The sequence below is a fragment of the Elephas maximus genome, chromosome 13 (genome assembly GCF_024166365.1).
Source record: "Elephas maximus indicus isolate mEleMax1 chromosome 13, mEleMax1 primary haplotype, whole genome shotgun sequence".
NCBI lineage: Eukaryota > Metazoa > Chordata > Mammalia > Proboscidea > Elephantidae > Elephas > Elephas maximus.
The window spans coordinates 28,770,977-28,795,805 of NC_064831.1; the positions used below are offsets into that span (position 1 = coordinate 28,770,977).

The 24,829-nt window shown below is 38.6% G+C and overlaps 1 protein-coding gene across 2 annotated transcripts in view; it reads left to right on the forward strand.

Annotated features, from left to right (window-relative positions):
• Positions 1–24,829, forward strand: part of DCHS2 (dachsous cadherin-related 2) — a 384,441-nt gene that overhangs the window by 294,497 nt on the left and 65,115 nt on the right. For both annotated transcript variants that reach the window (XM_049905372.1, XM_049905373.1), the window contains exons 10-13: positions 669–908; positions 17,575–17,709; positions 17,916–18,125; positions 18,812–19,669. In XM_049905372.1, coding sequence (XP_049761329.1) covers positions 669–908; positions 17,575–17,709; positions 17,916–18,125; positions 18,812–19,669 — 1,443 coding nt within the window. The remainder of the gene's footprint in view (positions 1–668; positions 909–17,574; positions 17,710–17,915; positions 18,126–18,811; positions 19,670–24,829) is intronic.

Consider the following 24,829-nt stretch of genomic DNA (forward strand, 5'->3'; position numbering starts at 1 on the left):
TCTACTGTGTCTCATAGGGAGACTATGAATCAGAATCAACTCGACGGCTATGGTCTTTATCGGATGAGCTTGTTTTAGAGATACAAACAGCAATCCGAAAAAGAAAATGTGACAATTGGAATCATGTAATGTTATATGTGTGCAAGGCTTCATCCATTTTGCTTATATGGGTTGTATGTTTAAACGACAATAGATTGGAAAATGACAATAGACTGGAGACATGTTTTATTCATGAAACTTATTGTCTGGATCATGAAGTCTTTGCTCTTTATTGTTAATAAAAAAAAAAAAGACATGTAACTGAGAGTAAGTATAAAGAGACCTTAACTCTTTAACAAAAACCATTGTTTATGCCCTAGATATCTTTTAAAATAAAGGCAGAGGCTGGTAGAGATATAATTGTGATGTAGCTCCATATGTAAGGGTGTAGATTATTTCTGATTTCACAGTCATCCTTAAAATTTAAATGAGGATGACTTTCCTAACTAATAATTTTATGTTTTTTATTCTAGATAATGTATCCATTTAAAGTTGGCTCAGTAAGATGTACGCTTTGACAGTGAGAGCTTCTGAATTTTTATCCTTAGATAAGTTAGACACAGGTAGAGTGAACATGATTTCTCTGAAGAATATCTGCTGTATATTGTTTCCCTTCTCTTTCAAAACAGGTCTACTAACTACAACTTGTCCTTTGGATCATGAAATCCAAACACAGCACGTTCTGACCCTCCTGGCACTGGATGATGGCAGGCCAGCACTTTCTTCATCCCAGACCTTGACAATTACTGTTCTTGATGTAAATGATGAAGCACCAGTGTTTAAGCAACACCTGTATAATGCATCAGTTAAAGAAAACCAAAATCCGGGAGAGTTTGTCACCAGGGTGGAAGCCATGGACAGAGATTCAGGTAATTTAAAAATATGGAAACTGCTAAAAATGGAAACGCTCAAAGATTATAACTGACGTAATTTAAACAAGTTACAGCCCAGGAAAATGAAAGCAGTTGCTAGTTATTTCAAACCACTTATTCTCCTTTGATTCATACACACACCAAAACCCATGTGCACGTCAAGATAATGTGGCTTTTAATAGCGTTTGATTGTGTTGGCCTTTATTACTGTTTATAGCAGAGTGTTATATATCCCAATCAGCATATAGTTTATTGATCTGATTTTGATAAATAGAAGTATAGACACAACACCACATTTTTTTTCAGAGTCTAAGTACAAGAAGATAACTGGTTCTTTATTTCCTGTATAAGTAGCATAATGCAAGAGCCAGGATGCTGGCCTCGGGTTGAACCCTAGTGCTACCACTTGCTAGCTGTGTAACCTTAAACAAGTTACTAAACCTCTCAGTGCCTATTTGCTCATTGGCAAGATAGCGATAACAACAGTGCGTACTTCATAGTTCTATTATGTGTATGACATGAGTTATTATATGTAAAGATCTTAGCCCAGGGTCAGGAACAATAAGTGCTCAGTAAATGTTGATCTACATTTTACTATTGTTAATATGATTATAAATATCTGTGTCCAGAAAAATGACTTTGAAGTGAACAGTTACATTGGTAAGAAATTTATCAATTTTTTCTCTTTTTTTTTAAAAAAACTGTGCTTTAGGTGAAAGTTTACAGCTCGTGTTAATTTCTCATACAAAAATTTATACACATATTGTTATGTGACACTTGCTGTAATCCCTATAATGTGACAGCGCACTCCCCTTTTCTACCCTGGGTTTCCCGTGTCCATCCAATAAGCTCCTGTCCCTTCCTGCTCTCTCATCCCACCTCCAGACAGGAGCTGCCCATTTAGTCTCCTATATTGCTTAAACTAAGAAACACACTCTTCATGAGTACTATTTTGTTTTATAGTCCAGTCTAATCTTTGAAGAGTAGGCTTCGGGAATGGCTTCAGTTCTGGATTAACAGAGCATCCGGTGGCCATGGCTTCAAGGGTTCCTCCAGTCACAGTCAGACCGTTAAATCTGGTCTTTTTACGTGAATTTGAGTTCTGTTCCACACTTTTCTCCTGCTCTGTCAGGGACTCTGTTGTGTTCCCTATCAGGGTGGTCATTGGTGGTAGCTGGGCATCATCTCGTTCTCCTGGTCTCAGGCTGATGTAGTCTCTGGTTAATGTGGCCCTTTTTGTCCCTTGGGATAATAGTTTCCTTGTGTCTTTGGTGTTCTTCATTCTCCTTTGCTCCAGATGGGTTGGGACCAATTAATGCATCTTAGATGGTCGCTCACAAGCTTTTAAGACCCAAGACATCACCCACCAAAGTGGGGTACAGAACATTTTCTTAATAGACTTTGTTATGCCAATTGACCTAGATCTCCTCTAAAACCATGGTCCCCAGACACCAGCCCCTGCTATTCTGTCCCTCGAAGTGTTTGGCTGTGTTTAGGGAACTTCTTATTTTTTGATTTAGAGCGGTTATGCTGACTTCCTCTGTGTTGTGTGTTGTCCTTCCCTTCACCTAAGATAATTTTTTTTTTACTATCTAGTTTTTTTTTTTCTAGTCAGTGAATTCCTTTCCCTCTCCCTTCCCACCCCCATAATCATCAAAGGTTGCTTTCTTTTGTGTTTAAACCTTTTCTTGAGTTTTTATAATAGTGGTCTGATAAAATATTTGTCCTTCTGCAACTAATTTCACTCAGCATAATGCCTTCTAGATTCATCCATGTTGTGAGATATTTCACAGATTCATCATTGTTCTTTATCATTGTGTAGTATTCCATTGGATGTATGTACCATAATTTATCTATTTGTGTGACGGCTCTTATTTCTCTAGGATGTATTTCAAGGAGTGGGATTGCAGGATCGTATGGTAGTTCTATTTCTAGCTTTCTAAGGAAATGCCAAATTGATTTCCAAAGTGGTTGTACCATTTTACATTCCCACCAGCTGTGTTCCAGTCTCTCCACATCCTCTCCAACATTCAAATTTGTTAGAGTACAATTTTTCATAGTATTCTGTTGTGATTCTTTTAATTTCAGTTGGGTCTGTTGTGATATCACCCGTCTCATTTCTTTTTTGGGTTATTTGCTTCCTTTGTTGTTTTTCTTTTGTCAATTTGGCCAATGGTTTATCAATTTTGTTGATCTTTTCAAAGAGCCAGCTTTTGGTCTTATTAACTTTTTCAGTTATTTTTCTATTCTCTATTTCATTATTTTCTGCTCTAATTTTTATTATTTCCTTTATATTCGTGCCTGAGGACTTCTTTTGCTGCTGTGTTTCTGTTTGTTGGAGTTGTAGGATTAATGTTTTGATTTTAGCCCTTTCTTTTTTGGATGTGTGCATTTCTTGCTATAAATTGACCTCTGAGCACTGCTTTTGCTGTGTCCCAAAGGTTCTGTTAGAATGTGTTTTCATTCTCATTTGATTCTATGAATTTCTTTATTCTGTCCTTGATTTCTTCTATAATCCAGTAGTTTTTGAGCAAGGTGTTATTCAATTTCCATGTATTTGATTTTTTTTTTCTTGCTTTTTCTGTTATTGATTTCCACTTTTATGGTTTTATGGTCAGAAAAAGATGCTTTGTAATATTTTGATGTTTTGTATTCTGTTAAGGCTTGCTTTGTGACCTACTATGTGTCTATTCTGGAGGACAGTCCATGAGCATTGGAAAAGAAAGTATACTTGGCTGCTGTTGGATGGAGTATTCTATACATGTCTATGAGATCAAGTTCGTTAATTGTGGCATTTAGATCTTCCTTGTCTTTATTGAGCTTCTTTCTGGATGTTCTGTCTTTCACCAAAAGTGGTGTGTTGAAGTTTCCTACTATTATTGTAGAGCTGTCTATCTCTCTTTTCAATGCAGTTAGAGTATTTGTTGTTTTTTTTTTTTAATGTATTTTGGAGCCCTGTCGTTGGGTATGTAAATATTTTGGGGGGTTATGTCCTCCTGGTGTGTTGACCCTTTAAGCATTATACACTGTCCTTCTTTATCCCTTGTGCTGAATTTCACTTTAAAGTTTATTTTGTCAGAGATTAATGTTGTCACTCCTGCTCTTTTTGATTGTTGTTTGCTTAATATAGTTTTTTCCATCCTTTGAGTTTCAGTTTGTGTCTTTGAGTCTAAGGTATGTCTCTTGTAGGCAGCATATAGATGGAGGGTGTTTTTGATCCATGCTACCACTCTCTGTCTCTTTATTGGTGCATTTAGTCCATTTATATTCATTGTGATTATTGATAGGTATGAGGTTTTTTTTTTTTTATTAGTTTAGGGCTGTCATTTTGATGTATTTTGTGTGTGTGTGTGTGTTGTTGACAGTTTGTTACACTTTATTTTCTGTGCTGAGTCATTTTTCTTTATGTATTTTATTTTTCATTGTTTTTGATTTTGTATTTGCTGAGTCTTTGTTTTTCTTCTTTTTTATTTTGATATGTAGGATCATTAGTTTCCTTTGTGGTTACCTTAAAATTTACCTCGATTTTTCTAAGTTTAAACCAATCTCTTAGTTCTTGATATTGCCTTAACTTCCTCTCCATACGAAAGTTCTATGACTACATTATATAGTCCCTCTTTTTTTGTTTTAATGTTGTCATCTTTTACATATTGATGTCTCTGTTTGCCTATTTTCAGTGTTTTAGCTCTGACTAATTTTTGTCATTTCCCTATCTGGGTTGGTATCTGGTTGTTCTGTCCTGTGTTCTAGTCTTGGGTTGTTATCTGAGTTATTGATTGTCTGACTGGAGGACTCCCTTTAGCATTTCTTGTAATTTTGGTTTGGTTTTTACAGATCCCATTAACTTCTGTTTATCTGGAAATGCCCTAATTTTGCCATCGTATTTGAGAAACAGTTTTGCTGTATATATAATTCTTGGCTGGCAGTTTTTTCCTTCAAGGCTTTATATATGTTATCTCATTACCTTCTTGCCTGAATGGTTTCTGTTGAGTCATCAGAGCTTAGTCTTATTGACTCTTCTTTGTAGATGACTTTCTAGCCACTCTTAAAATTCTCTGTTTATCTTTGGTTTTGGCAAATTTGATTATAATATGTCTTTGTGACTTTCTTTTGTGTTGTGTGGGATTTGATGAGCTTCTTGGATAGATACCTTCTCATCTTTCATGATATCAGGGAAGTTTTCTGCCAACAAATTTTCAACAGTTTTCTGTATTTTCTGTCATCCTCCCCTGTTCTGGTACTCCAGTCATACATAGGTTATTCCACTTGATAGATTCCACTTGATAGAGTCCCACATAATTCTTAGGGTTTCTTCATATTTTAAAATTCTTTTATCTGATTTTTCCTCAAATAAATTGGTGTCAAGTGCTTTATCTTCAGTCTAATTCTGACTTCCCTTGCCTCAGTTCTGCTTCTATGACTTTCTATTGATTTGTCTAATTCTAAATTTTAATGTTAATCTTTGTATTTCTATTTGCTGTCTCTCTATGGCTTCTTGCAGCCTGTTAAATTTGTCATTTTACTCTTGTATAGCCTTCTTAATTTCCTGTATTGCTTTGTCTGTGTGTTCCTTCACTTGGTCTGTATTGTGCCTGATTTCCTTCCTGATCTCTTGAAGAGTTTTGTATATTAATCTTTTGAATTCTACCTCTGGTAATTCCAAGACTTCATCTTCCTCTGGGAGGTTTCCTGGCTGTTTATTTTGGTCACTTGCTGAAGCTACCACAGCCTTCCTCTTTATATGATTTGATATTGACTGTTGCCTCCGAGCCATCAATAAATTATTATATTTATTTATTTTGTTTTTGCTTACTGTGTCCTAGCTTCATGTTTTGTTTTGTTTTAACATTTACTTTTCCTGTGTGGATTCAGCTCAGGTGTCCAGATCGTTGGTCCCAAGTGTGTGGTGCAGGCTCTTACCTACAGTCCTAGATGCGCAAGGTGATTGTGGTGATTGGAGCAGGCACAGGTATCTGGATGCAGTAGGGGATTATATGCTAAGCTAGGTAAGCGGCTGATGGCTGTCCCTGAGTGCCTGGGTGGAAGGCATACCCTGTTCCCTAGAGTGCATAGGTGGGTGGGTTTTGCAGCTGGACTTTGGGCACCCAATGCTGTTGGGCTGTAAGAACTGGGAGGCACCACTTATTCTTGGACCCCTGTCATGGGTGGCTAGGTGGCATGGGTCCTCAGGTCCCTGATGTGGGTAGGTGAGGACCCTGCTTAATGGGCAGGGCAGTGTCAAAATGTCATGAATCTGGCACTCCCCCTTAGCTGTTGCAGTTGAAAATAGGCTTCAGGTATGTACCCTGTTGTAGTATGCTAATGAGTGCCTACTCTGTTGAAATGGCCCCACACAGGTCTAGGCAGGAGTGAAAGGCATTCGAAGTCCATAGACCCCTTAAGCCTGTGCCTAGGTAAGGAGGCTGTGCCTACCTGAGTTCCAGGCTTAGGGGAGCTGGCAGATTATATTTTCTTATTTGTTAATTTATTCCTCTTTAAAGCCAGAGAAGGGCTTAAAGCGCACAAGGGTCCCACTTCTGGCCCAGGGAAATTGCTGAAGCTGGACCCAGACTGGAGCAGAGCAACAGGGATAGAGGAAGGGGAAAGAGGCACTTACCAGAGGGGGAAAGGGTTATTTTGATCCCACATGGTAGATTAGACACTTGCATTTAACTTTTGTAGATTTAGGGCCACTTCCCCCTGGCTCCGGAGGCTTGTGTAGAACTCTCTGCCGCTAGGTTTCTTCTGATGTGGAAAACGGGTGCTGCATGCTCCTGCTTGCCTCAGCCCAGCCATGCCAGCCAAACCAGCCAGCAGGGCCCCAGACAGGTCAGTTCTGGCAAATCCTCGCTGCTTCTGAACTGTTTCTCCCTCCCCCTGCTGCTTACTCTGACTCCTCAACTTTGTCTTTGATGTTCAGGGCTTTTAGGTTGTCATATATAATCGATTCACTTGTTTTTCAGGTCTTTGTTGTAAGAGGGACCACAGGAAGCATCTGACTACTCTGCCATCTTGGCCCTGCCTCCCAGACTCAATTTATAAATTTTTTAGACTTGCTTTTCAATATATCTGTAGCTCTTTTGGCATTTAAGTTTCAGTTGCTTTAATAATATTTTGTTTTTATTTTAAACAAAGTAATTATAAATATTACAGTGTAGTATTTGCAAATGGAAGCAATGGTGGTTCTGTGGTAGAATTCTCGCCTTCCATGCAGGAGACCTGGGTTCCATTCCCAGCCGATGCACACAGGCACAGCTATCACCCACGTATCAGTGAAGGGTTGCATAGTGTTATGATGCTGAACAGGTTTCACCAGAGCTTCCAGACTAAGACCTGGTGATCTACCCCCAAAAATCAGCCAATGAAAATCCTATGGGTTGCAAAGTGTCCAATTCTATTGTGCCTGGGTCACCACTAGTCAGGGGCCAACTGGACAACAGCTAACAACCTTAACAATTTATCATTAATAGCGTATGCTGAATTTTCCCATCTGAATTAGCGTGAATAATTTAATAAACCAGAATTTTAAATTCGCATTTATATATACCAAGTGAATTACATGCCAGTGTAACATTTTGTTCTATTCTTGAGAGAAAAATAATAGATGTTTCTATGGAATTAATGGTATTAACAATAGCATTTTCCCCCTAAATTGTTAAACCAAAGGGGTAAAAGGTGCATTCATCTGAGTTTGAAAACTAATTTACGTTCCATTTGGATGCTTGGCCCTTTTGAGACACATCATCTTTTAATGAAATGCATTTTACATGAATTGTGTGTGGTGCTATGAACACTTCCAAGGGCTAAACTCATTTCCTCTCTTTGACCAGAGTGGGGCAGTATGATCAAAGAGTTTTTCTTAGTATGCTCAGGGACACGGAACTGGAGCCATGCTAACAATTGTTTGTCCCAACCAGTGCTTAAATACTTCATTTATCACTTTCCTGGCAGTTACCGTTTTAGAGTGATGGAAACAATGTAGAATCTACATAAGCTTTGTGTTTCACCATAATACCAACTCAGGAAAGTTCTGTTAGAGTGTTCTCTGTCATAAACAGAGCAACACAGGACTCTGGGCAACCCAGAAACCACTTCCCAAAGTGTACAAACGTGTCCTATACCTACCACTGATATGGTGCGATTTACCAATCATTACGGTATGTAAAATGCTTCCCCTTGGGCATACTTTGTTTTATTAATTTTATTTTTTGCAACGGATTCTACTGAAATGATTTCCTTTGCTTCAATGTTTTAAGAGGAACCCATTTCTTTCTGTTTTTTGCATAGATCGACTAAAGATGATTACCATAAAACTCTCTTCTGATTTTTACGGTTACATAACTAGTATTAGTACTATTTTCTTCCAGAACGAATAATCTGTAGTTTGTTACTTATAATTGAATTGAGAGTTCATTAGTCTAGAGATTATAAAGCTGCCCGAGAATGTAGATGCAAAAATGGTTTTTCTGGCTTTGCATTTACGGATATTTGAAAAATACATTAACCTCTTCATGAATCACATGTTTTGAAGATTATTTTGATTTACTGGAAATCTCAGTATTTCTAATGAGGACAGATCTGTCGAGCAAGGAGTTGTGTGAATTTATGAATTTGTCTGTATGTGTTTTTTTTAACATATTTTCCCTCAGCCTTTTTTTTTCCTTCTGCTAGTTGAGTTAAAACAGTAAAAAAGGATTATGCATGAGAATTAAATGACGTAGTCAAGATTTTAACATAACTGGCATCACATTGGAATTTATGAATGGTTTACTTTATAGTATGTATTTTTAAAAATACTATAGCATTACTTAATAGTAGAAAGCTCAACATATGTTTTCCAGCATTATACAATGCAGTTTTTTTTTTTTTTAAATATAAGCCTACAGTGTCGTTTGGCATTCAAAACCCATGGGGGATTAGAGCACTGAATGTTTATGGTATATGAGTCACACTAGTTCTTACAAGAATTTCTTCTTCTATTAAAAGGGAAAAACAACTACTATGTTTTAACTAAGATATTAAAACTGCTAGAGGATTTGGTGCTACCAGCAAGAGCACCATTGTTAGTGAGAGAGATCCATCCCCACAGCGCCCCTCTTGCACTCCCTGGAGGACACTATGCCCCACCAGAGAAGAAGAGTCACTCTGGCTAATACTTTTTCTACAAAGGTGGTGAAGAAAAAAATAATCTAACAGTACATTACCATGCAATGGTATCCAATTATGCAATGAGACCTTACTCTCTATTCTATAAAAATGCTTTCTCTAGCTGGGCTTATTGTAAGTAAGCTCTACATCTGGTTTACTGGAAAATGTCTGCTGCTGGATGTATATACACAGCCTGTACTTGGAGCAAGAGAGAAGCAGTGCCATCACACTATTGCTTACAGCCTAAGACACCATTGTTTCTAAGATGCCTCTAATTTCAGAAAGGTGGAAAAAAAAAAGCGTCATCAAATTAATGAAATACGGTAAAGAGCTGTTCCTTGCCTTAGTCTTTGGAATATATCTGCTAGACAGAGAGCTATCAGCTTTCTCCTTATGGGCAACTGTGGGCCACCATTCTGTAAACCCTTTAGGAGACTTATTTGCACATACAACAAAGAATAAGGGATGAGGAGGCTTAAAATATGAGATTATGTGGCATTTTCTGGTGATCATTTCTTACTCTAACAGACTACCTGGTGGCTATTCAGGTTTTTTTTTTTTTTATGGAGTAGTATTTCGCCAGTATCATCTTGTACTCAGACAAAATATCTATCCACTATTCTTCCACACTTTATTGGTAGTTTCTCACAGACATGCTCCCCATCCTGTGACAGCATGTGACCACAGAGCTTTAGATTCAGCCCCAACCTAGAGGTGCTTAAGGAAGGCGGTAGGCTTCAAGCCCAAGTACTTCATAGTATGTAGTTTTAAAATACTATACTTTGTGCCCTGGTTCTAGCAACACTGATTCTACCAAAGTCCTAAAAGAGGAGTCTAGAGGTGGGCTAGATCACTGGTATTCCAAAGCTCAAATTCCCCACACCAGGGAAATAGAACATTGGGAGAGGAAGTCGCAACAACATGCCAAAGCCCCCACCTACTCATGCTGTATCATTTCTGCTAATCTCTTACTACTTTTCTGCTGGCCTTTTATAGATATCTGATTGGCTGTCTCTATGTAAGTTCTCTCTATAGTCCTTATTATAAAAGCATTTACAGAAAGGTCAGAAAATAAACAGACAAAAAAGAATGAGGACCACTCATAATCTTACTCACCAAGAGATAATCATTGTTAACACTTGAATATATATTCTTAGTGCACTTACTGTGTTGTATTATAGTTGTATAACTGCTTACCATCTGCTCCCCTGTAGGCTGTGAACTTCTCATGGTCTCAGGGCATGTTTTATTCAGTCTTTCATCCCAGGTCCCTATGATAGCTTGAAATACGACATAGGAACTCAGTAAGTATTTCTGATAATAGGATCTGAGAAACTGGAGCATCTTTGACATAAGCTGCTTCAGTTTGCCTTCACCCTTTACAATTCATTCATTTATTTATTCCTTCATTCAGTTAACCAGGCAGGGTCCTATTTTTATTGAGACCTGTGTGAGTGCATGGGTATTGTACAGTTGAGGAATTATGTGAAAATGATCTTCCTAAAAAGTAAATCTGACAATAGCACTCCCCTAGTCAGAATTCTTTATTAGTTCTCTTAGTTTTGAGAATAAAGCCCTTTTTCTTTTTTAGCATAACAATCTGTGACTACGGATTTCCTCTCTCCCCTTTACTCCAGGACGGGGACCTGCAGACTTTTCTGTAAAGGCCAAGGTGGTAAATACTTTAGGCTTTGTGGGTCATAAAGTCTCTGTTGCTCAGCTCTGACATTGTAGCAAGATAGCAACTGTAGATAATTTATCAAGTAAGGGTGTAGCTTTGTTTTAATAAAACTTTACTTACAAAAAGAGGTGCGGGCTCGTATTTGGCCAGTGGGTCCCGGTTTGCAATCCCCAATCTAACACGTGTTCTGATTGCGACATCTAAGTTACTTGCTAATTTCTGCTCATCAGATCAAATTATCATGATGTCATCAAAGAACTGAATCAGTGTGATGTTCTATTGGATGCTAAGATGATCAGCATGTCTGACGAGAGATTATGGCAGACAGTGGGACAGTTTACATAAAGAAGTGCTTTTGTTCCTGCTGGATGAAAGTAAATGACTCCTGATAGTCCTTACACATTGGTAAAGAGTGTTGGTTCTCAAAAGCTGATCCCTAGAACCAGTAGCACCATCATCTACAGCCATAGAGGTGTCCTAATGTCTTTCCCAGCGTTTTATGAGGGGGGCGTCCTCTGAGCTCGTAGGAAATGTAACAAGGTGAGGTTGACGTGTTCCCTTTTTTGGATTCTTAGCTTTTGGATTCTTAACTGTACAGAATGCAAAGGAAGATCTGGCATCTCAATGTCAATAACTACAGGCCACCATTGAGTCCAGCCAATCGAAGAAACTGTCAAGAGACACAGCTATATGAGCTAACACATTAAATTTCAGAATCTCTAGTAAATACATTGTGTCAGCAAATCTAGCCTAAACCAATGCTGTATTTTATCTGCCTGGGTCTGATTCCCACACAGATTTATGGCTATTTTGCCATTCTTTTGAAACTATGAGCTACCTCCTACTGAGTCAGATTTGTACTTGGCTGCCTACAGTATGCTAAGATTTGACTCTGGGTATGCATGTAAATAGACATCCTTTTGCATGGTACCTATTGTATCTGCCACCCAATTCGGGTATGATTTTCTGGGTCATTAATTTTAGGAATTCCATAGAAGCTTTCTGATTTTCTGACTGTGACTTGAGCTATGAATTTAAAGCCTCAGCTTGTCAGTTTCTTTCTGTAAGTTCCCAGAAAATTAAGAAACAACCATCCCTCGTTATATTCCTTGCTACTATTATATGGTCAAAGTCAATACCGTTTGGGCCTTTAAGGAATATGATTCTTTAATAGTTAGTTCATTCACAAATACAGGTGATAATTTGATGATCGTGACATCACTGAAATTCATGCACTGCTAGAATACCATTTCCCACGGCCCAGGAACTCAGCGCTACAGTCAAGGTCATAGGCGTAACCAAACTACAGTCAAGGTCATAGGCGTAACCAAACTCATCTCTGAATCCTGGTTACCTAGACCCAGTCCCAGTGCCAAGTACTGCAGCAGTCAGGAAAATATTCCCACACAAATGTTGGAAAGCTGAGTAAGCAAAAAGGGAATAACTGTAGAAAATAGCTATTACCCTGTTGGGAAATAAGGAGAGGAGGTTGAGGCTAGCAGAAACTAGAAAGAAAATGAGAGAAAAGGCCCTGCAGAGCCTAGTTCTGGAAGGGCCAGAAGAGGCTGAAAGACACAACCAGTTCCTGTTGCTGGGTGAAAGACCGTTGCTGATGGGGACAAAAAACAAACAGGAAGAAAGAAATCCCATCTCTTTTCCTTCTGCCTTTGGATCTCCTTCTAGTGTTCCTTTTTGGCAGAGCCTAGCAGGGAGTCTTTTGGCAATGGAGAAGTGTAATTTGCAGATCCCCAGCCCCAGCTTCACAGGACAGAGTATAGAGGAATGGATTTAGATTTAGGACACAGTTTTTTAATAGCTAGTACACCATGTAAAGAACTGCTGGAGAATTCTTTACACGGTAGAGGAAAGAGGTAGAGGGAACAGCAGCTGTGAAGGCCCCAAAAAAACAAAACATAGCTTGTCCAGAGAACAGAAGAGAAGCCAGTGGGCCATGAGTATAGCGAGGGAGAGAGTATATGAGACGGAGTTGAAGAAACAGAGTCCAGTTCATATGGGATGCTGTAAGCCATGTAATGTGTTCAGATTTTATTTTCAATGCGTTCAAACATTCTTTCCTCCCTCTTTACTTGTTAACTCCTATTTATCTTTAAGGTCTCAGCTTATTTAGAAAGCCTTTCATTACTGACTTAAGTATTCTCTTCAAAGCAGCTCATACTTGTGGCATATCTCACCAGGTGAAACCATAATTGCTTGCTTACTTCTCTGTATCCAATGCTGTACTGTAAGCACTGAAAGGGTAGAGAATTCTTCTTGTTAGCAGTTATATTCTTAGCACCTGGCATGGTACCTTGGCACCTAATATCACTCTTCGTATGTGCTGATTGAATGAGTTAGTTAATGAACAAACTGTCTGTCTGTGATAAACTCTTCCCTGATTTCATGTATTCTATCACTTTCTGTAACTCATTGATTTAATTTCTTACCCACTAGAGGGAAGAACTCTGAGGACAGAGATAAACATTTATTACTCAATAGTATCTTTTCAGAGCCTGGCACTCAGTAAAAGTGCCTTGCACAAAATGATCCCATGAATCAGTTAATTCAACAACCAAACAAATGACTGGAGCTCAGTGTAGATACCTGGACATCGTCTACACATAGGTGGAAGCTGAAGCCATTGGAGTTGAAGGAAGATTGACTGTAAAGAGAGAGATAACAATGAAGTGATGACCAACATATTAGTTGTTAATATACAAAAAGACCTTGGTCCTCCAGCCCAAGAAGTAGGAGATAAATGTGGCATAGAGATTTTTTTAAAGCTATTTTTTCTTCTTTCCTTCATTGCTTCCTTTTTTTTTTTAAGTGTCAGTCAGCAATATCTGATGTCAAAGAGATGACAAGTTAGGTAAGAACTAAAAATGGCCAGTATATTTTATAACCAGGTCGTTGGTGACTCTGAAGAGCCTGGGGATGATGATGGTTTGAAGCTAGCTGCAGAGAATGGTACCATTTTTAAAAGAAGCTTAGCTATAAAAAGAAGGGGGATAAAACTTCATTCTTATAGCTAGAGAAGAATATAATTTATGGAAAAAATCTCTTAATGAGGATGACTAGAACAAATAGAAAACATCTAAGAATGTTGGGAGATTTACTTCTGCCTCTGGGACAGAAAGCAGGAGGTAGACTTGAATATAGATGCAGAGGGTTGATGGAGTTCTTGCCCAGGGCCCCCATTTTCTCTGGGAAATAGAAAGGGAAGAAATCTGTGAGAGTGAGTCAGGCAGTGGTCGGGTAGGAGACACGAAGGAGAAAGGGTTGATCAAAGGGACTTGGAAAGATTGTCAGATGACTATGACATTTCATTGGCCCAGATCTATGCCATTGTGAAATTTTCTCCAGCCCCAGTCAGCTGCTGGGTAATCAGGAAGAGTAGAGGGATGATTGGAACAGTACTGGGTTGAGGCTTTGCTGGGCATTTTGGCAAAAGCCACAGGACCTGAGGAAATTTGCAAGGTGATACGACATCAGGCTGGGCTGGATAGGGAAAGAAGTGAATTGAGGAAGGGCATCCTCAAGTGTGAGAAAATGAAGAGGTCCTGGGACTGCAGGTGTGGCAGTCTAAGAACAGGTGTACATGTGTGTGCACAGGTGAACACGCACATTACTCACCCTTCACTAGGTGAGTGTCATAAGGGCGACACTACATTATCTTCAGGCCTAGATTTCGAGTTTACTTAGCAAGATGATTGAGTTCAACTAAATAATCTGTAATTTCTGTCCATTTAGCTCTCAAGTTTGATGGCGCTGTGTTTGTTGCGTGGGATGTGAAGAGGAAGAAGCAAGACGCTAATTAAATTCTAAACTCTGAGTTTACCTCATGTTAGTTAACTTGTGAAGGGTATGAAGTTTGGGGTGGGGAAGATGTAGGCACGCAGCCTACAATTATAAAGATCTTGCTTATCCTTAATAAAATACTGGAGGAATAGAACCTGAGTGAATTGCTGGCTTAGGGATAAAAGCTATATAGAATAACAGAACTAAGATCTTTAAGTTTCTAAAAAGTCAAAGAAGTATTGGATACAATGCTAAAGAACATTAGAGGATATCAGCAATAATGGGAGAAAGGGAAACTATAAAGAGTTGAGTTTGTTTAAACATTTGAAGGCATTTTCTATGTTTGATATTGATAATGTTGCAAATTAAAAATGTATAATACATGTATAATATGTATATGTAACATATAACATAATATTACACATAATATATAATAGATCATTTCAAGTCCTTTCACTTTCAGCAATCGAGGTTGTGTCATCTGCATAACACAGGTTGTTAATGAATCTTCCCCCAATCCTGATGCCCCGTTCTTCTTCATATAGTCCAGCTTCTTGGATTATTTGCTCAGCATACAGATTGAATAGGTATGGTGAAAGGATACCACCCTGACACACACCTTTCCTGATTTTAAACCACTTGAAGCATTTACAAATGAAGACCAAAGACCACAGCCTTCAGTATGGATTGTACCTCAACATAAAGAAAACAAAAAATCCTCACAACTGGACCAATGAGCAACATCACGATAAACAGAGAAAAGATTGAAGTTGTCAAAGATTTCATTTTACTTAGATCCACAATCAACAGCCATGGAAGCAGCAGTCAAGAAATCAAAAGACGTATTGCATTGAGCAAATCTGGTGCAAAGGACGTCTTTAAAGTGTTGAAAAGTAAAGATGTCACCTTGAAGACTAAGGTGTGCCTGACTCAAGTCATGGTATTTTCAATCGCATCATACACATGTAAAAGCCGGACAATGAATAAGGAAGACCGAAGAAGAATTGATGCCTTTGAATTGTAGTGTTGGCGAAGAATAGTGAACATACTATGGACTGCCAAAAGAACAAACAAATCTGTCTTCAAGAAGTACAAGCAGAATGCTCCTTAGAGGCAAGGATGGTGAGACTGCGTCTTATATACTTTGGGCATATTGTCAGGAGGGACCAGTCCCTGGAGAGGGACATCATTCTTGGCAAAGTACAGGTTCGGCAGAAAAGAGGAAGACCCTCAATGAGGTGGATTGACACAGTGGCTGCGACAATGAGCTCAAGCATAACAACAACTGTGAAGATGGCAGTGTTTGTTCTGTTGTGCATAGGGTTGCTATGAGTCGGAACCGACTCAACGGCACCTAACAACAACAACATATAATAGAATTTATTTTAAAAATAAAAGATTCAAAAATAAAAAGGTGCTGTTCTTTACCTGAGGTTTCTGGATGGAGTACTTTGTGCTCTGCTACTAACAAGAGGTTGGCGGTTCAGAATCAACCAGATTACAGCCAAGAACACCCTGTGAAGCAGATGTACTCTGTCACACGTGGGGTTGCCACGAGTTGGAATCAATTCTACAGAAAAGGCTTAAGGGTTCTCCATGTAAGCTCCATGAAGGCAGAAGCTGTATCTGTTTTACTTAGTACTATATCTTTGGCACAAAGCACTATGCTTGGCACCTGGTGTTGCTCACCAAATATTTAACAAAGAAAGTCAATGTCAGATGGTATTATTCCCATTTTTATAGTGTAGATAGAGACTGATAGGAATTATAAACTTTAACAACCTGTAATACTTAGAAATTCTGACTTGGCTGTAGAAAAGATTATGTGATCGTATGATCAAAATAATCACTGTGATCATTTAATGATCATTAACTTAATAATATGCCTAATGATAAAATGAAATGTTTTGGTAAACTCTGACCATACTTAGCAGATATATGACCCCATCTTATTAGACTTTTTTCTCAAGGTCATTAAAATGACTATGGTTACCTTAAGTATCCTTTTTCTTCCGAGTGACATACTAAGAAACATGTATAGTTATTCTTATATAAAACTAGACTTATATTCCACTCCTTCCAGTATTTAGTCATATATTATATCCTCTAGACTACAGTGGGATGCAAATTTACCTTTTAAGACTGGCAAGATGAGAACTTGTAATTGAAAGGTTTTTCTGTTTTGTTTTGTTTTTAAGACCAAAAGGATGATATTTCATCTTTTATTAAAGTATAACATCATATATTCAGAGTAGTATAGGTATAGCTAGATTCTTGTCAGTGAAGAGAACATAAGACAATGATTGGAAGGAACTTGTATAAAATGCAAACGAACTACAATGGCATGGGATAAACTCAGTTAAGCCAATGTCAGGAATGACCTTTATAACCAGTGCTGGAAATGATGCGATACTTTTCTCAGGGGAGAAATGAAACCGCAAAAATATGAGAATTAGTTTCAAAATGCATACTAATGTGGTACCATATTTCTCACTCCAGAATGGAGACTGAATATTAAGTGAAAAACAAAATGAAACAAGAATACTCATATAAGCAGCTTTTTTTTTATGTGCTGGTCCTGAGGTTGGGAGTGAGCAGGATACCATAACTGAGCACAAGCGTTTACACAGAGGGTTAGGCCACAGACATTGTCATTTGACCTGCCAGGTTACAGTTATGTTATTAATTCATAATCGGGGTGTTATAAGGAGTAATTGGGAATATATTGTATAGTTGCACACTCATAGGAAATTTTTTACGGGAGGGAAAAAATCTTAAGCATTCACTGTGGGGAAGTCCCGTAAAACTTTTGAAAATCAAGCATTTCAGCCCATGAGGCCTTTATTTAGCAAGAACAGCCAAAAAGTTGTTGGCTTTTTTTTTTTTGGTGTGTTTCGTTTTAACCTTAATTTGAAGGTTGTTTAGGCATCTTGCCTTTCGCATTTATGTCCTAAGACATTCATAGGGAAAGAAATAGGAAAATAGACAAATGGATTCCAAAGAGATAATTGCTAAGTTTTTCTTTCTGTTTTCCTAAAGGAATCAATTCCAAACTTCAGTTTGAAATCCTGCCAGGTGCTTCATTTGGGTTGTTCGAGATCAATCCGGACACAGGAGAGGTGGTAACAACTACCACACTGGACAGAGAAGTTCAGGAAGTCTTCACCCTCAGAGGTAAGGAATCCCTTGACTGTGCTAAAAAAAAAAAAACCAGCGAAGGTTGTGTGGTGAATTTCTCCATTTCAGAAGGTCGTCTTAAAATAAAGTATTATGGAGCCAGTGCTGCCTGATCAGGTTAGTCTGATGATATCCAGTTAGGACAAGGTATTTGAGGTATAAATCAACGACCACAACCCATGCTGTCTTTATTTCCACATCAGTACTCGTGCGTGATGGGGGCACCCCTCCGTTGTCCAGCACCACAGTGATTCTCTGCACTGTCGAAGATGAAAACGATCATGCACCAGAGTTTATCGTCCCCCGGCATGACACTGATGTTCCAGAAAACCGAGAGCCAGAGGTCATCTATACTGTTTTGGCCTCAGATATGGATGCTGGTAATAATGGAGCTGTCAAGTATTACATCATTGGTAAGTATTTCCTTTTTTAAAACTCCCCCCAGGAAACCAACTAAGTTGACACACGCTTGCTAGCTGCTGTGGGATTGGCTCCTGACCCACAGGGACCCCATGCACAGTGGAACAAAATGCTGCCCAGTCCTGCACCATCCCCATGGTTGGTTGTGGTGCAGACTGTTGTGATCTATAGAGTTCTCATCTGATGATTTTTGGAAGTAGAGCTTTGACACTAAGACAGACTAGGTCAGCATCATAGCAGCAAGCACACCTCCACTGACAGATGAGTGGTGGCGGCACGTGAGGTACATAAGCGAGGAATCAAACCCAGGTCTCCCCCGAACCACCAACGCCCCCTGACATACACTATGTGGTGATTATTCTGTATTTGGTATCTGTTGCACTGTCTATGAAATAAACCATAAAAATAACCCTGTTGCCATTGATTCTGTCTCAAGACAAAGTAGAACTGCCCCATAGGGTTTCCAGGGAGCAGCTGGTGGATTCGAACTGCCAACCTTTTGGTTAGCAGCTGGCTTCTCGGTCGAGGGTATGTTGTATCCTCAGCACCTACAAAAGTGCTAGCATGTAATAATCAACAAATAAATATTTGTTGGATGAATGAATGAATGGGCATAATGTTAGTGATGGGCTGATATATTTTCAATTCAAATGATTCTTGATTTTTTTGTCTTTGACAGATGGAAATACTGAGGAGTACTTTGCTGTTAATGAAACATCAGGAGAACTTTCAACTACGCGTGCTTTGGACCGGGAGCAGATCAACAACTTTACCCTTGTCATCCTGTGCTCTGATCTGGGGGATCCACCTAGAAGCTCTGTGATGCAGCTGCAAGTTACAGTTTTGGATGACAATGATCACAGCCCCTCCTTCCTCAAGCTTCATTACCAGTCCTCTGTGAGAGAAGATACTGAAACGGGAACGGTGGTTCTTGTGCTCTCTGCTATGGATGAAGATGAAGGCCAGAATGGGCAAATTGAGTATTTTCTGATGGACGAGGCTTCTGGTGCCTTCGCCATTGACCCTGTGACAGGTGTATTGAGAACTGCCCACACCCTTGACCGAGAAGCCAGATCCCAGCATACATTCAGGGTGGTGGCCAGAGACTGTAGTGTCCAGGGCTCGAGAAGCACCACAGTAATTATAAATGTGCATGTCACTGATGTCAATGACAATGATCCAGTTTGGGAGCAGAACCCCTTTGATCTTTTTCTTTCCTCCCAGTTGCCTGCAAACCTGACAACAGCCACCCTGAGAGCTGATGACCCAGACCTGGGGCCTAATGGAACTGTCGTTTTTAGTTTTGCAGAAACCCAGTCAATGTTTTCTCTTGATAAACATACAGGAGAAATTCAGCTTCAGCAAATCCCACCTTCGGAATATTTTCCTATCTGGCTGCAGTTAAAAGTTATGGACCAAGGGGTGCCAGCCAGGACAACCACTGGTCTCTTGGTCGTTCACATGGAAGGAGAAGATGTAAAGCTGTCCTTCACTCACCGTCTCTATGAAGGGCTTGTGACTGAAAACTGTGAGGCAGGTAAGTGTCCTGTCAAGTTAATACATATTGTACAGGTTTTGGCCAAATATTTAAAACTAAGGATCATACCAGAGTGTTATTTTGGATTCACTTACAAATTCTTGAGTCCAACTTGTTCTTGCCATGCCAATTTTCATCCAAAGAATTTTATTAGAAAAATATACTCAAATACAGTAGAATAAAACCCCCTTTAAAGACAACAAGAAGTAATAAAAAGACTGAAAGGTATTTCTTCCATGGCTCTTGAAGTTTCCATTCATTTAACTGTACACTCTCAAAAACCCTTAACAACTGTTTATTTCTTAAAGAACTTTCTTGGAAGTACAATGAAGGATGAAGTATAAGGTCATGGTTAAGTGTTTGGGCTCTGCCTGGGTTTAAATTCAAACTCTGCCTCTGTGTGCTCTGGGCAGCTGACTCTCTGAGCCTCAGTTTCCTCATCTGAAAAGTAGGGATAATGACCATACCTACCTAATTAGGTCATTATGAGGGTTAAGTGAGCTAGTTCATATAAAGCACATAGAACAGTGCCTGACACACAGTAAGCAAGTAGTATATATTAACTACTACTATTGTTATTACAATTATTATGACGATTTCATTTTGATACAGTCAACAGAGGCTTACAAAACAATACACTATTATTTAAAGAATTCAATGAAGTTCAGAACAGGTTTCCGTGAATTATAACTGTATTCCATACTTCCTCATAATGCTACGGTCTTTTTAATTACTTCCCTACTACAATTTATGCCATAATAGGAAACATGAAAAAAAGACTATCTTTTTTACCAAAAATGGAAAAGTCTGTAGATAGTTGTGAACTGAAAGAAATTCGATCTAGATAATCAGATGTAAGCTGTGAGTGGGAGGAGTCCCTGAGTGGTGCAAATGGCTAAGCGCTCTATTATTAGCTGAAAGGTTGGCAGTTCGAACCCTCCCAGAGGTGCCTCAGAAGATAGGCCTGGCAATCTGCTTTGGAAAGATCATGGCCTTGAAAACTCGATGGAGCGCAGTTCTGCTCTGACATGCGTGGAGTCTCCATGAGCAGGATTCCCCTCATGGCAACCAACAACAACAGTGAATGGGAAAGCCGCAATCCACTGGAGGGCAACTGATGTTTACTGGTAGTGAAAAGGGAAGTGAATATTCTGATTCTTTCAGCCAGCCTCAGGGCACAGCACACAGGCTGCAGAGCTTGGGAGAAAGGAAGAGTTTAATGGCTAAGGACTTGATGTGTGCTGTTTGCTTGTTCATGGCATTTTGTCTTCATTTTGTCATTTTATCATGATTCGATTTCACTTGCTCCTTACCTACGTAAAGCCACCATTTAAAAGAAATCTGTGTTTTTCTGTGACTGATTTGCTCATGTCATAGTGCAAATATTTTAAAATTACCCATTATATACAATGTTCTCCATGAATAATAATTTTTAATATTATCCGATGGTCTGCATTACTTAGGTGCCTTTTATTGATTATGAACATAATTAAGAGCAAATTGCAATTATCTTCATTAAATGAAGTTACAATGACTCCCAAAATAAGTCAGAGGTTTTCTACCTGTATTCTTATGTATAATGAGATTCCCACATAAGAGATAGACCTGTAGTTGTATTTCTATTCCTCTTAGCGGCATAGATCCCCACACCAGAGCAGAGCCTGATAGAAAGTAAACACTTCCTAAATAATAACAGTACAAAATACAATATATTAATCAATCTCGAAATTGATCTCATAAAATCCTAGAATCTTTAAGCCCAGCCTTGTCTGCAGTGCAAATACAAACATCTCTCCTGGAACACCCCTGACTGGTACTCTTTCAGTCTCTACTGATGGAGAGTTTAGGGCAGTGGTTCCTGAAGTGGGGTGTTTAACATGTGATCCATGGCTTACCCCTGGAGGTTCTGCCTCACTAGATCTGGGGTCCAGAAGCTGTTGTTTTTAACAAGATCCAAAGGTGGTTTGATGGCACAACAAAGCTGGAAAACCCCTCATTTGGGAAACCTTTCATATGTTGAACCCAGCTCTGCCCCCTTTATATCTACCCATAAATCCTAGTTCTGCCTTCTGGAGCATTCCGCTGGTCTCCACATTACTCTGCAGATATTTTGTTTATTCCTTCACAACATTTTTATTGAGTATTTGTTATGTGTGAAGTACTCTTCTCCCAGGATATATTAATAAAATAAAGACAAAGAATCCTTTCCCTGGTGAGGCTTACATTCTAGCAGGGCCTGAGAAACAGTAGCAATGAATGTAATAAATAAGTAAAGTATAGAACATTAGCATAGAGGTGCTATGAAATAAAGAAAAAGCAGAACAAGGTAAAGGGGAGTTGGGAGTGCTAGCAAAGGCTAAAAGGAGGTGAATATTTGGGGGGTAGAAAATTTTAGACAAAAATAATAAAAGCTAGAAGCAGCCTCCCTGCTTTGTTCTAGGAACAGCAAAGACCACTGTGTTTCTGAAGCAAAGTTGCCAATAGTAGGAACTGAGGTCACGTAGGACCCGGAAGGCCACTGGAAGGACTTTGGCTTTCAGTCATAGTTTTGCTTCTGTAGTTCATTCATTTTTCGAACCACTACTTGTGAACATTCATGTCCACTATAAATTTTGCAGGGTAATAGATGTTAAATATGCCATTCCTCAAAAGAATCGGCATGGAAGTCAACCTTGACACAGTTTCGTAAATTAGTTAAATAAATTTTGCGTATTAGTTAAATGAATTTTGCATATTAGTTAGAGATTAAGTAATACACCTAGGCATTTCCTAATTGTTAAGACACCGCTCTTCAATTCACCCAAGATCAATTTTTTTTTTTTTTTTGCAGAATTAGCCCTAAATAAAAGTCAATGTCTAAGGCACCCCCCCAAAAAATCATTCCAATAGTAAGAAATTAATTTATGGATTGGTAATTATAGTAATATTTGTGGTTGAATTCAGAAATGATTCAGTAACAATACTAATAAAAATTGTTATGGAAAGGGAAAGTAGGCACCCTTTGGCATTGTGTCCTTCATTCAGACGCCCTGAGTTCACTCTGTTGATAGGAGGCTGCCGTTACACGAGGAAGCTACATTGATTGTAGCCTGTTTCCCATCTCTCAGGCAGCATCTCATCAAATCTCTACACCCATACCCCACTTCCATCTACTACCAGCTGTCACAGTTGGGATTAATCAACATTTTGAATAGCAACCTGGTCTGAGATAAAATGCTAGCGTAGAAGACAATGAAGACCAAATTACGGTTCTACCTTTGAAGGTGGAGCCTCCAGTTTAAGACTCAGTCAGAAAAGTTAATGGGAATAAATGAATGGGATGCCTTCATCCTGCTATTTGTATAAGTTTTCTTTGACCGCACATCAAAGTTGTCCTTCTCATCTCCTTGAATTTGGAATGACTTAATTCAATTAAATTTGACTTTTATCATTTTAATAGAACTTAACACTCTAAAATTTATTTATTAAGCCTTGTATGTAAGGAAAGTTAGAAATATTTCTGGAGGTAATACAAGCATATGGTACATGTAAATATCCAGGTAGGTATACATAACAAGACACCTGAAGCTATGGGTTGGGACCTCTCTCTGAAGAGTAAATATGATATGTGTGAAGGGTATAAAGTCAAAGTAGAGATGTAAACTAAAATTTGCAGTAAAGAGAAAGGAAGGAGAAGGGAATGATAGTTAAATCTGATTAAATACAACTAACCTACACCTGGCTCAGCAATATATCCTAGGCTTCTGTGAAAAACAGTGACAAGGTGCATAAAATATTGATTGACATTTCAAGCTGGCCATAGCTGTGCCTGGAACATGAATTCAATACAGAGTGCCAGATCATGTCATAGACACTAGAGGGTGATTTATTTATTTTTGCTTTTGAATTCCAGTGGTTTTAAAGGATTGTGACTGGTTTCAAAAATCCTCTCTGTAGATACCTGTTGACATCCAGAGTGATAGCTTTTTTTTTTTTAATTATCACAAATTTTCATCACGCTAAACTGTTTTTAACATTTAGATGCTCTTTTTAAAAATAATAAGTTTGAAGTTACAAAACTAACTCCAAAGTATTTATATTTATTTAACATTTCTCTATTAGAAAGCCCACAGGTTTGGGTTTTGATTAACTTTGCATTAATCCTCCATTAATAACATTAAATTTAGCACTTTCAGCTTTTTGAAACAATATATAGTTCAAGATATAGTCTTCATTTTTAAAGCAACCCTTTGATTAAAAAAAGAAAGAAACATTGCAGTTGAATCGATTCGGACTCATAGTGACCCTATAGGACAGAGTAGAGCTGCCCCACAGGCATTGCCCCATCGGATTTCCAAGGAGTGGCTAGTGAATTTGAACTACCATCCTTTTGGTTAGCAACTGAATGCTTAACCACTGTGCCACCAGGGCTCCAACCCTTTGATAGTAGGTAAAATCTCTTTAAGAATCTGTCATGAAATAATCATTTATTCATAGAAAAGTCACTGTCAGAGGGTACCAGTTGTCTATGAAAAAATGGCTGGCTATAAAGCAGTGTGACAAGTCAAGCTGTCATCCGAGTGGTCCTCACTCTTCAGTCTTACCTCTTACAGAGCCGCTCCCATCTACCCTCTCTTCCGCTGTTAATTCAGATGTTGTATCTTTTTGAAAGTTAAGGATAAACCACTTGCTTGTACATGATGTTTATTAAAAGCGCTAAACAACTTAAATGACCCTTCCCAAAATCTAGATTTTATTTCTTTTGTTTTACTTCCAACATTTTGGTTACTGCCATGAGGACAAATCAGCAACCATAGACCCCAATGTGGACTATTTACAACTCTATGCATTTCCTTGAATGAGCATGGTGGAAAAAATTAAAATTGTAAATGTTATTGATAATCTGATTGAAAGTAATAGACATTGAAAGGCTTGAAATAAAATTACAACATAATGACACATGGAGGCACTCTAATCAATAAAATATGTTTAATATTGGATAATAAATACCTTAGATCTTAACATTTTGAAGAAAAAAAATTTTTTTTCTGGCCCTTTGCTAATTAATTAATCCAGTGAATTCTGATACCTACTCTTGGTAAGGTTGGGCACCTGTATGTTGTTGTCATTATTGTTGTTGCCATCTAGTCGGTCTGACTCAAAGTGACCCTATGTACAACA